Genomic DNA, 12,220 nt, shown 5'->3' with positions numbered 1-12,220 from the left:
TAACAACAACAACAACAACAACAACAACAAGTGTGTTAACAGCAAGTGGGGCAAGAGGCAGGATTAATATGTAAACACCAGCTACACAAAACAAAGACCAGTAATTCAGAGACCAAAATCCACATGTAGGCAAATGCGTGTGGCCACAGGGCATGATGTGTGTTGGCATTTCCCACAAGGCTCTATGAAGCTCTGTGGCCAGTGTGCATGGCTGGCATGTCAACATGGGAGGCATCAAGTGAAGAGGGCGATGAGAAGGGGAGGGGTCAGCATCTATCACCGTGCACACAGGCAAAAACTTAATGTGAGCCCGTGCATGTGTGTGTGTCTGTCTGTGTGTGTGTGTGTGTGTGTGTGTGTGTGTGTGTGTGTGTGTGTGTGTGTGTGTGTGTGTGTGTGTGTCTGTGTGCGCATGCATGTTTGTTTGAATGTGGTTTTGTGTGTGTGTGTGCGCTCATACATGCATGTGCATGTATGTGTGTTTGAATGTGGTTGTGTGTGTGTATGTGTGTGTGTGTGTGTGTGTGTGTGTGTATTATCCCTGCACAAAAAGCAATCTTAAGTGCCACACAATCAGGAATAAACAGAGCTGTCATTTCATTTAACATGCTCATAAGGGAACGCCTGGGGTTAAATCAGGACTAACCAAGACTTCATCCCGTCTGATAACGGAGCATTCACACTTCACCTCCTCCCCTCCACCCAACAGGCGGTAAGAAACATGACCTCTTAGCGCGCTTGCACACACACACACTCACACACACTCTTACTCACTCTCTCCTTCTCTCTCACACACACACATAGACACACACATGGACTCACACCTTTCGTTCCCTATTCATATGAAGCAAAGAACCCTACATACAACAAAGAGGGTTCAAAAAAAGTTGTGATTGTAGTCTGTCAGAAAGGCTAAGCATTCTCTCATGCAACGCTGCATATAAGCATATAAGAAGCCCTGACAGTACATTGGAGCTGAGCTGCACCACACCGTGCTCCAACAAACTAGTGATATCCTATTACACTAAACCTTCACCCAATTGCTTGCAAATATGAAGTAGCGCTCCAACAGTGTATAGATAATGGCTTCAAAAACATGCTTGATGTCCACTCTAGGAAAAAAATGCACCAAAACACTCAAGCATAATGACAATGATTGTGATGTATATTTTCATATTGATGGATTCTCAATGCTGTCATTTCTGAAGAGGACTGATAACACACTCAACCCTGCCACTACTGAATTTAATTGTCCTTTTAAATAACAAAATGCAAATGATATGTTGGCAGAAAAATATTTTTAGCTCTGTTCAAACAATGCTTTAATTTCCTAGCATTAATGTAAGGCGAGTTCACTCACTGACTGACTAGCAGGAAATCTTACAAAAGTGAATTAATCAGGCACACCATGGAGCATACTGTAGTGTTGTCTAGTTACAAACCAACTATTACCAACTACTAGCACTTGTTTAACGCACACAGATATGTACAAATATTTAAAGATTTTAAAAAGTGAAAATACACTTTTGCTATTATTCACTACTGCATCGGTGAGTGAGTGAATGAGAGAGGGTGTGTGTGTATGTGTGTGTCTCTCTCAAAATTTGATGGCCTCTTTGCCAAAAGACCAGATATGCTGAAATCTCAGACAACGGCTGCAGACTTTAGCACTACCATTATACAACTGTAAAAGTCTGATATTGACATATACAGTCACAACACTTAACTGAGTTGACTAACTGAAGTTTCTTACAGGTGGAAGCGTGTGGCAGGTATTGCAGGATGCGATATAGGATAGGTAATCATTACATGGATGTGAATATAACATATTAAACACCAGTGAGAATAGCTTGCTCTCAACTTCTTTTGGAGGAATTCTCCTAAATTCTCCGACTCTAAATCTGTAAGATTGTTAACTTTTATGTGCATCAGAGGAGTTTGCAACTCTGACAGAACATACTGTTTGTCTGTACTTTATATTACACAAACTTGGATAAAAAGATAAACATAAGTTAATAGCCTGATGAGATTTATTATACCAAATGCAAAAAAACAACAACTAAACTGCACTCACAGTCTGTGTCCAAAAGGTATTAATCTGTCCAACTATCCTTTTCCAATCCTTAAGTGTAAAAATCCCTGAACCATATGAATTTTAAATTGCTGTCTTACAAAGTTCATGGTAAGTCTAAAATTTTACCTGATGTTGATGTGAGCTACCACAGACATGGGGTAAATGAGGAGATGTAACATGCCAACGGCGCGAACATCCCATCTGCTAATCAAATCCCCAGAATATTACTCTTTTAACGCGGACAAAACTGATTTGCTAATAAAATACTTGTTTTCAAAAACAGTTGCATACATATATGTAATGATTCTCATCAGAGCTGAATCTGGCACAGAATAAGTTCCGGTATTATTTACTGTTTCCCGAATTAAATATGGAACTGACATCTCTATTGCATAAACTTTTTCAACACAGAGCCGCTTAGAAAATGCGCTAATAGTCACAGGTTACGTTAATGTCATAGACTACATAAGTCTAAAATAACACATAAACAACAGCGAATACATGTGATAATTGCTGTACTGGTAATAATATTGCAACTACTTGATTCAAATGTTAGTATTATATCTCTATGCGTTTCCTTTCCGACACAAAATCGCATAAGTATACAAACTGACAAATAGAAGAATATAAACGGCAAAGATGTTTTGCACATTCACAAAATGCACTCAAGATATGATAAGTAGGTGTCCCGTGATCAAATTCGATAAATGTTACCTTAACATTACCATGATCCATGCAATAATAATCTATATTTAATAATGCAATTTAAAGCGATCTTCATGAGAATTGTATTACAAAATAAACATACCATAAACACTGCTGCTAGTGATCATGTCTTCAAGCCTAAAAAACAAGAAAGGGAGAGGAGGAAAAAGAGCAGAATGGGATTTTTTACGAGGAGGAATTCCAAAGGTTGCTTCTTCTCATTACGGGCCACTTTTTCCTCTCAGGCTATCGAGTTTCACTGCAAACTCCAAAACGTGGGGGCCTTTTCGTCAGGTATTCATTTAACCTACATGCATATCATTAAGACGAAGAAGGCAAAACCTCAACAAAAGCTCTTGGATAACATGTGAAGGGAGAGAGAGAGAAAGCGAGCGAGCAAGCGAGAGAGAGAGAGCGAGCGAGCACATGACTACGGAGAGCAAAGCCCATGTCACTTCTAACCCGTTCTAATTTAAACTACCAATCTGCAGAGCAACCATGCACGGCAGACTCAGTACTTCACGTTAATGACATAAAATCTACGTTTTGTGAAAAATATTTGGCGAAAACACACCACATGCAAGCAACATTCGACTTTAATTAGCTGTTGTTGTTTTGAAAAGCATCCAATACAGAACACTACCTTATTGTATGTCTTAAATGGCACATCAAAAAAAACTTTTTCACTTGTGAATGAGATATAGGCTACACGAAGTTAGTTTGTTCAAAGTTACTTTGAAACAATTCCAACCCCACCCACTCTCACTTTATGATATAAGGCATTGCATAGCAATTAGAATGAATTTCCTCTATCACTCATCACACATGCCAAACTTCACATCATCTCTCTCTCTCTCTCTCTCTCTCTCTCTCTCTCTCTACTTTTGCATTAAAATCTCTTTAGCGGAAACATAGCCGACACGGAACATTTTTTCAAGATAATGTATGATAAGCAAGACTGAAAAGAGGAGCATGTTTTGCGGTTAAAGCAGTCGTTCTTCCGTAGTAGCCTACAGCTTCGCTGCCTCTCACAAATTACTCGCATCTCAGGACATAGCGGTGGTAACTCTTACCTGTATATATGACAGGGTTGTCACGGGTATTAGAGTAACATGGATCCGACAGCTTTGCCGATTAAATAAATTTGGGGTTAAGCGCAGATGCTTGCGATTTGAAAGCATTCCAAGTTAGTAAGGGGAAGACTGAGCAGCACAGCCTCTGCCATGTTGGAATTTCAAACCCTAAACAGCTGCTCTACACTAGCCACCACGCCGAGCCATTGCGCATGCGTTATTTTAGGAGAGCCATTTTCAAAAGTACTTAAATGTAGTTTAACATAACCTAATTGCAAATTGTAGTAAGATAGTGCCGTTTAAGTTTAGAAGTGCAATGGGATTGGTTACAATTTATGTGTGTTAAGTCAACCAAATAAATGCGCAAAACGACAATGTCTCTGAAAATGTAGGTAACTACATCTCATCCCTACTGTTTTTAATAATAGTTGTGAGAAAAGGAATTAATATATTGACCAGGACGACGGTCGCTTGTCATCCCTACCTGCATCACCTGTACCTGCGGTCTCTGTGATTCAAGCGAATGCAAATAGGACATGCTCTTTTGATGGCAAAATGTATTCAGTTCATTGACCTGTTTGCATGAACTGTGTTTGCATTACAGACCCACATTAACTTCAGCTTTGATTTCTGGACAGTGTTGTTAGTGTCAAACAATATCCAAATTAAACATTGCAATCTAGAACAAATGACTTCAAAACACCCATATCATGCTGATATTCTAAACCTAATGATAATTACATGTTAATTATCCTCCTTGATTATATAATGTTCACATTTATGGTAATTGAAGCAAAGAGAATGGGAAAACGTATACAGGAAATATTCTTTCTTCTAAGTGATTCGTTTTCTCCCACCAGATTCATTGCGTTCAAATATCACCCTTGACAGTCATCCATCTCTGTTATGGATCATCTTATGAGGGGGATTTCCATAGGGATGGCCGTTAGAACCTCGCTTCAGACACACAATCTGGAGTTTGACACCCGGGCGTCCCAGTATGCCCTACGAGAGGGCGCCGTCGTCCGCCGAGGTCCTTGGAGTGATGCATTGATTCGGCCCTGAGCGCTCCCCACTGAGCCACCATGCCATTTCCAGCAGTCTCCTCTGTGGAGGATTCTTACCCACCGGGTGCAAACTCACCAGCAGTCAGCCACTCTAACAAATGATGGCTCACACACTCCAAGGTAATAATTACCGCTCTGATTTAGCCCAGCACTGCTGATAACGATGGCCAGGGATGGGTGGATGCAAAAGACAAAGAGAGAGACAGAAAAGAGAGCGAACAGGAGCCATTGTCTTTCTTGGCGTGTCAAGTCTATTCCGCCACACCTTGAATCTTTAAACAGCCTTTTAATATTGATATGTGCATTTTTTGCCCATATAATGTCAAAGTAAGAGACCACAGACAGGAAAGGTTATGGGATACTTGGGAGGCAAAAGTAGACTATCAACCAATGACAGTCCTCAAGCAGACTAGATTATTTGGAGAGAAGACAGGCAGTGTAGAGACAGAGAAAGGGTAGCAAGACAGCTCACATACATACAGTCATTACATACAGTTCTCTAGGGAAGAAATGTAAGGAGTTATTAATTGTAGGTTTAAGATGTAGTGTGTAAACTGAAGGGAGGATGTTGCATTAAGCATGCAGTGACTGAATTGCTTTACCAATTGCTATAGCCAGTTCTCTGCCCAGTGCACTGTCTCTGGCTATGTACCTATCAGAAACAGCCCCCAACTACCACTCTGTGCACTAGAGGTCAGGGTGAAAACAACCGCTGTGTGCTTCCAGGTAGAGGCGGCGGCCATTGTCTCCACCAACATAGAGAGAAAGTTCTCCCCGTGCCTTTTGTCCTTGTGTCAGCAGGCAGAACATTCTAAATTATTTTGCCCAGCTGCCTCCCTGAACTCTTGCTACAGCACGTCAGCGCACACATCAGCCAGACATGCTCACATCTCACCATGCCCACTCCGTCCCTTCAGCCTTTCGGCGAGAAAAAAAAACGCACATCCCTTTGTAAGGAGGTGGTCTCAAGGGTGAGAGCCAGAGTCATGTTTACATTTTGCGGCTATCAGCCATGTTAGCCAATGCATCGATCATTTATTACATAGACACATTTATGCAATCTAATGCATTACAGAATGCCACAGTGGAGTCATTCACTGTTCTGTTTTATGGAGCTTTTGTTTACAGTTTATTTTGTTGTCATTAGTTATTAATGTGTAGTGTTGCTATTGGCCAGACATATAAACATGTCCTGGATGACCAGTTAATTTAGATCAAAATATATTATCAGTCAGCTCGTCTAATCAGTAGAAAACTCCTATTGCTGTTGTTTCCAAAGAGAAACGGCAGGTTCAATAAAAGATTGCATACTCAATCAATAACTGCAAATTAATTGTATCATCTGATGTAACTCCTGCCTTGTCTACATTCATTTGTGGTCTTACAAAAATGCTTAGCATCCACTGGTGAATTTAAAAAAAAGTTTGTTGTGTATTTTATTTTAATATTTGTATTGTAAACAGAGGTGCAAAGCTGAGACTGAACACCCATGTTTGTGTAAATAGATTTTAACTGATTATCCACTTAAGCAGTAATGATCTTGGCATCCAGAGTAAGCACCATCGTCTCGTTTGAGAGGAATATGTTGCCAAGCTGTTTGCTCGAGCTTTTTTCCCCCCACAGAGAGATTGTTCGTCTCCTCAGGAACAAGGTTAGGGGTTTACCCAGTCACGTGATTGGCTGTTTTTTAACCTTCTGCCTACAGACTCCTCTGTCATCTCTGATCACTTCAAGAGTGGTTGCTGGGGGTTTATTTTTTTTCGCTGTGAAACACAAGCTTTGGAGGAAGCCAAATAATGGCTGTTCTCAAACTAGGACTGTGTCATTTGACATGTTTAATCCAATTCCATTTCAAGGAAATGCCCAATTGCCTTGTGTAAAATGCTTGTGTCTCCTGTTTATTTATTTTTTCCTTGTTTACTTTTAAACAAACTGTCTCTTAATGAAATACTGGGATGTTGGAGATTTATGTGCTCTTTACATTAGTCATTTTACTATTACATGAAATAGGGTAACCCTCATTCATCGATCAAAGAAATAAAATGCAGATTATTTTACTGGTTTCTTAAAAAAGGCATCCGTGTAAATGGCACCGGACAAAAAGAGTCAGAGTTCAGTACCATCACAAACAACAGCAATACACAGTTACATAAAGAATGGAGGTCTTATCTATCTCACTATTGTGTGTTTGAGAGTATAGGTTAAAATTGAAAGCAAAATACACACACACACACACACACACACACACACACACACACACACACACACAAATTAAGAACTGAAAGGTTTGGTCTCACATTATATGATGATGTGTAGCCAAGTCCCTTTATGGACTGAGGGCTAACATCCTAATGGGAACAAGCTCAGAGTGAATGGAGCCCACAGAGGATAAGCTACTAAATCTTGCAATAAAAGCAATGTGATTTACAGTAAATTCCAGCAGGCTGACAGCAACACAGCTGAGGGCATAAACACTCCTCTCAGTGCACTGCCTGCTCCCCGACTCTGTCTGCCACTGCAAAACCACGGCTGCGCATCGAGGCGTACTGCTCGGCCGCCGTTGACTTTGATAAATAACCAGGAAGTCCCACTGTTGGCTTAAAACTCGAAGTTGTTCAGTTGCAATTCTGCATTTGTCCTTCTTTAATGGCTATGGAAGTGGCTTTAGCAGTAATCTGTCAGTGATTGATTAGCTCTCAGTCGAGCCGCGCTCCTGCCTCGCCGCGGCTCGCTCGCTCGCCTCTCTCCTCGGCTGCACACTCAGCCACAGCTGTGAGTTTTGCAGCGCGATGACTGTATTAGGGAAGAGTACGCCTTATTTACCTGGAACACAAATACGGTTAATTCCACTCGGGTGGACATACGCGAGGGGTGGGACTCCATTAAATGCGAAACAAGAAGTGACATGTTCTTGTTGGTCCTAGAGATATCTTACCTGGGAATAAACAAGCATGTATTAATAGACTCGTATAGCTCTCAATGGGGATAGTAATGGATGATGTCCTAGCAGCTACAGTGAAACTCTACAGTATAAATGCCTAAACATATGTCTACCTAGTGCAGTGCATTATTTACTCTGTATTGTACAAGCTTAGAAGGCTACATGCAAGGCAAATAGATAGATGCAATGCATTTCTGAGGTCCCTGCCTCAGTCACCATGTCCTTCATTGAAGAGGAATCAGAGGAAATCTTTGCAGTTCTATACAACAATATTTACTGATAGGCCATGTATTACACATAGGGAACACTGAATTGAAACCGTGTAGCATAAACAATCAACATAAAAAAACAGGATTCTTTAAAGACGTTCCCAATAATGGAAAAAACAATGTTTATTGTGAATGAGGCGCAGGAGGTTGAAAATGCAATTTAGTCAGAGAACTTGATATTGATTGTGTTTTACCAGCAGATCCATTTTAATTAAATATTAAATAAGAATGTTGGAAAGGCAAGCTATGAGCTGTTTTCTGTTGATCACCACACATCATCTGTGAATTTATTTAATGCGGACAGACTATTCTTTAATAAAGTATTTAAATCAGAGCAGGGATAAAATTGCAATTCATTTTACATTCAAAGAATACTTTAGTTATTTCTAACAGGAGGTCTGGGCATGAAATTCGTGTATGAATTTTAATGGAGACACTTAAATGGTAATTATTCCACTCAGGCTCAAACGCAGGTAACAAATGGAATTCAATCAGTGTCCGTGCATAATGACCGTCATTAGGAGAAAGAAAATAATAATGACATCCTATCTGCATTAAACCTGCAGACACTTTACACAATGATCCCGTACCCATTATTGATCTCCATGGAGATAAGCTATTGTCAGGCTTTTTTTCCCTTCTTAGCATTGTGCATGCATGTTTAACACATTTTGTTTGGCTGCAACCCTGTGGTAGATGTAGGCATTGATTGTGAGCAAGCTGAATGTGAATTCCGAGAAAAATAAACCACAGAGAGGCAAACATACACATTGCTTGAATGGGCATGTAAATGGCTATATGGAAGGTACTTAAGACTCGAGAGTGCTGCCATGCTCAAGAAGCAAAGCTATCTTTTGTTGGTGCATGCTCAATGTCCTCCAGTGTATAGCCATACATACAGTACCATTCAAATGCCTTGGTATGTCAGATGGACAGTTTTTAGCAACACCTTCTCTTCTACAGCCATCAACTTTTCATGAGATGTACTGTAGATGTCACATCTGGGACTACCTCACTGAAAAAAAGACCCACAAAGAAATATTGATGTTGATGTGTCCTGGAAGCCTGAGCTGAAAGTTATTGTAATTGCATGGTAGGCTTGGGGCGTGGGCTTGAAGGGTGAAGGACAATGGTGGAGAGTCCAGTCTGGCGGTGTGCCAGTGACCAGTGTGCTCCCCCCGCCCCTCTCCCTCCATCTCTCTCTCACTCTCTATCTCTCTCTCACTCTATCTCTCTCTCTCTCCTCCTCCTCCTCCTCTCCGCTGCAGAGCAGCTCCCTGCTCACAGTGCCAGGCCCAGCCCATGCCCAGGCCCTCACCAGGAAGGACGGCTTCCACAGCTTTGATGGATCTGCCATTTCAGCCAGTGCTTGGCAACAGTAGGAGACTAGAGCCCTCCTCTCCTCTCCTGTCCTCTCCTCTCCTCACTTCTCCTCTCTGCTACACTTGTGTTCTGTCATCTCTTCCCCACTGTCCCTGTTTGCTCTAATAGTAAATATGAACATTAGTGGCCTTCCAGTCATTCATACCATACATTTTCACAACCACGTTAGTAAAGAATTACTCCCCATCTTACATTGTTACATCGTTTGTAAGCATCTTGAAGAGCCACATGTGGATAAATTACATTTGCGACATTAATATATAAATTATATATATTTATTTATATAATATATAAATAATATAATAATATAATTTCTTCATATAACATATAAAGAAAATATTGATTTGCCAATTTGCAGTTGTCAGTATGATTATACTGACCTCTATACTGTAGTATCCACAACTGTTGAATTGGCTGAATATGTGGAAGGTCATTTGAACTGTCACACTATCTTATGCCTTTTTTCTATGAACATAGATCAGCACCTAGGTGCTCCAACAATACATGCCAATTCTTCATTAGGACCGGCAGGCACTCCACACATGGCTTTATGTTATTCAGCGCGGCCTGCTTTATTCCAAACCCACGAGAAGGCTTCTGAAGAAGGTCACGTAAGTTAACCATGTAATGTCATTCTGGGCAACAATGGTCAGTATTCAGAGGAACATGGTCAAAGCGGCGAATTTTAAAATGGCTAAAACACAATTTTTTTCTCTACAGTATGCATTTTATGTTGAAGTGGATGTCCTCATAAAAAACAGCCATGCCAAGGTCATTCAATTAATGTTTTTGCCTTTCATCAGCGTTAGGAGCACAATTGTAACTGAACGACACTTTGCCCATCTCAGTGAAGTACTGTCACTACCCACAGTCCATACCTGCTTTGGTGAGTCAATGAGTATTTTTTTTCTTCTTCTGATCCATTAAACCCGTACAGTATTTCAGGATTTCACTCTTTTTATGCGGCATGATAATTGGTGGAAAAAAAATTGCCATCTGGCCAACTTCTGTCCTTGCACATGAATGAAGTCACTTTTGTCTGGTGTGTGGACTTGGCTGCAAAGAAACAATAAGTATAGCTAATTAAAATGTTTTCAACAAATTAATCACTCTCTCTCTCTCTCTCTCTATCTCACTTATGCCTATTTGGATTCATTGTACAACAATAAACACAACATTAAATATAAACATTTAGCTAATCAATTGATTAGTAAAATAGAAAACAAATTCGTCAACTTGTATACCTTTTTCCATTTTAGCTTATGTGCACAAGTATTGCACAAGTGTTTCATACAATGAAACAGTGTTCTGAGACTGTAATTGAAGAGAAGAGAGCAATTGTTAATTAAAAATTAACATAGAATTTTTTCATTTTTTCAAATTGTCATAGAAAAGTAAATGACTTAGTAAGTTCCTTAGTAAAATGAGTAGTAGTAAGAGTAGTAATATCCTGTAATAAAATATTGCTATTTCCATACTGTATTGATACAGGATACAATGTCAAAGCAGTATGGTATTGCCACAGGTTTAAGCAGTTCATACAAGTTCATAATTGTCCACTGTGCAGAAGGTAGTTTCTCCCACCCTTTTATTATGAAAGTATGGCCATACCCATAATTTCCCAACTATTAGCGGCAGTTTATACATTGATTTGGCAAAATTTCTTCAGCTATGAGGTTAATACACAGGGGCAGTTAATATGGTATTAATATGGTTTTGTTTTTTAACCTGAATAAAACACGGGCCTGCAGTTTATACACAATGCGGCTAATACACAGGAAATTACTGTACTTTATTTTTTAAGCCATATCTCTTCTCTTCTCCTATGTGGATGTGAACTTGACAATAACACTTTCTGAGTGGTGCCTCAATGGGATTTTCAATCAGATCCAAAGTTTGTCATCACGCTCACTTTCAGATGTGAAGTACAACTTGTTGTTTGATCTTACCACCAAAAAAACAGAGGCTACCATTTGTGGAATATCTAGTGGAAACGGAAGCAGCATTTCCCCCCTGTGCAACAAAGTGGAAAAGGATTGAATGGAAGTCAGGGAAAATCTGAATCAACCCTTATGATACTTGGGCAGAAATATTTTGATGTCAATACATTCCACCCCTCCTCCTTTCATCTATTTTAAAGCTGTCTCAGACAGATATTTTTAAGACATGACTAAGCAGTTAGATGTAAAAATGGCCAAATTTAGCTTGGACTGACATGCTGACTTGATTGAGATGCTGTCAGTGAGTGTGAGTGAGACCAACTATGCTATAGTAATTCTGTGTAGCCATGGACATAAGACATTTCTTCCTTCTGAACACGCTCAAGTGTGATTTTGAACAAAGGCCAACTACTAAGGGCTGTATTGTGCACCCTGGCGCATGGCGTAAAACTTGTTTTCCACCCGGTGCAAAGTTTAATTCCTTATTTTGCATGTTTATTTTTTAAACAATGCGCCCAGGGGTGTGGCAATTAACAACTTAGGGAGTGGCCTGGCACATAATCTAAAAATCGCTATTGTACACCTGGTCAGAAGTCTATGGCGAGTTGTTTATATGCTATTTTAAGAGCGCATTGTCAACAGTCATATTGGCGGGTGCACCTATCATCCATGAACGCACACCAGCGCACGTCCAAGCAAAACATTACAATAGGAAAAATTAGAATAAAGATATTACGAAATACTGTACATCTCATGATGAGTAGTTAT

The 12,220-nt window shown here is 40.0% G+C and overlaps 1 protein-coding gene across 2 annotated transcripts in view; it reads right to left on the bottom strand.

Moving 5' to 3' along the window:
• Nucleotides 1–3,999, bottom strand: part of fign (fidgetin) — a 35,595-nt gene extending 31,596 nt beyond the window's left edge. Inside the window, exons 1-2 of one of the 2 annotated variants that reach the window (XM_048239912.1) lie at nt 3,853–3,999; nt 2,883–2,917 (exon numbers count right to left, since the gene is read on the bottom strand). In XM_048239912.1, the coding sequence (XP_048095869.1) occupies nt 2,883–2,907 (25 nt within the window). In that variant the 5' untranslated portion in view covers nt 2,908–2,917; nt 3,853–3,999. The remainder of the gene's footprint in view (nt 1–2,882; nt 2,918–3,852) is intronic. The other variant, XM_048239914.1, reaches the window with a different exon arrangement.
• Between the last annotated feature and the right edge of the window lie 8,221 nt (nt 4,000–12,220).

The sequence above is a fragment of the Alosa alosa genome, chromosome 3, assembly GCF_017589495.1.
Source record: "Alosa alosa isolate M-15738 ecotype Scorff River chromosome 3, AALO_Geno_1.1, whole genome shotgun sequence".
NCBI classification, from domain to species: Eukaryota; Metazoa; Chordata; class Actinopteri; order Clupeiformes; family Clupeidae; genus Alosa; species Alosa alosa.
Note: the sequence above shows the minus strand (reverse complement) of the source record. Positions and strands in the feature narration are given on the sequence as shown.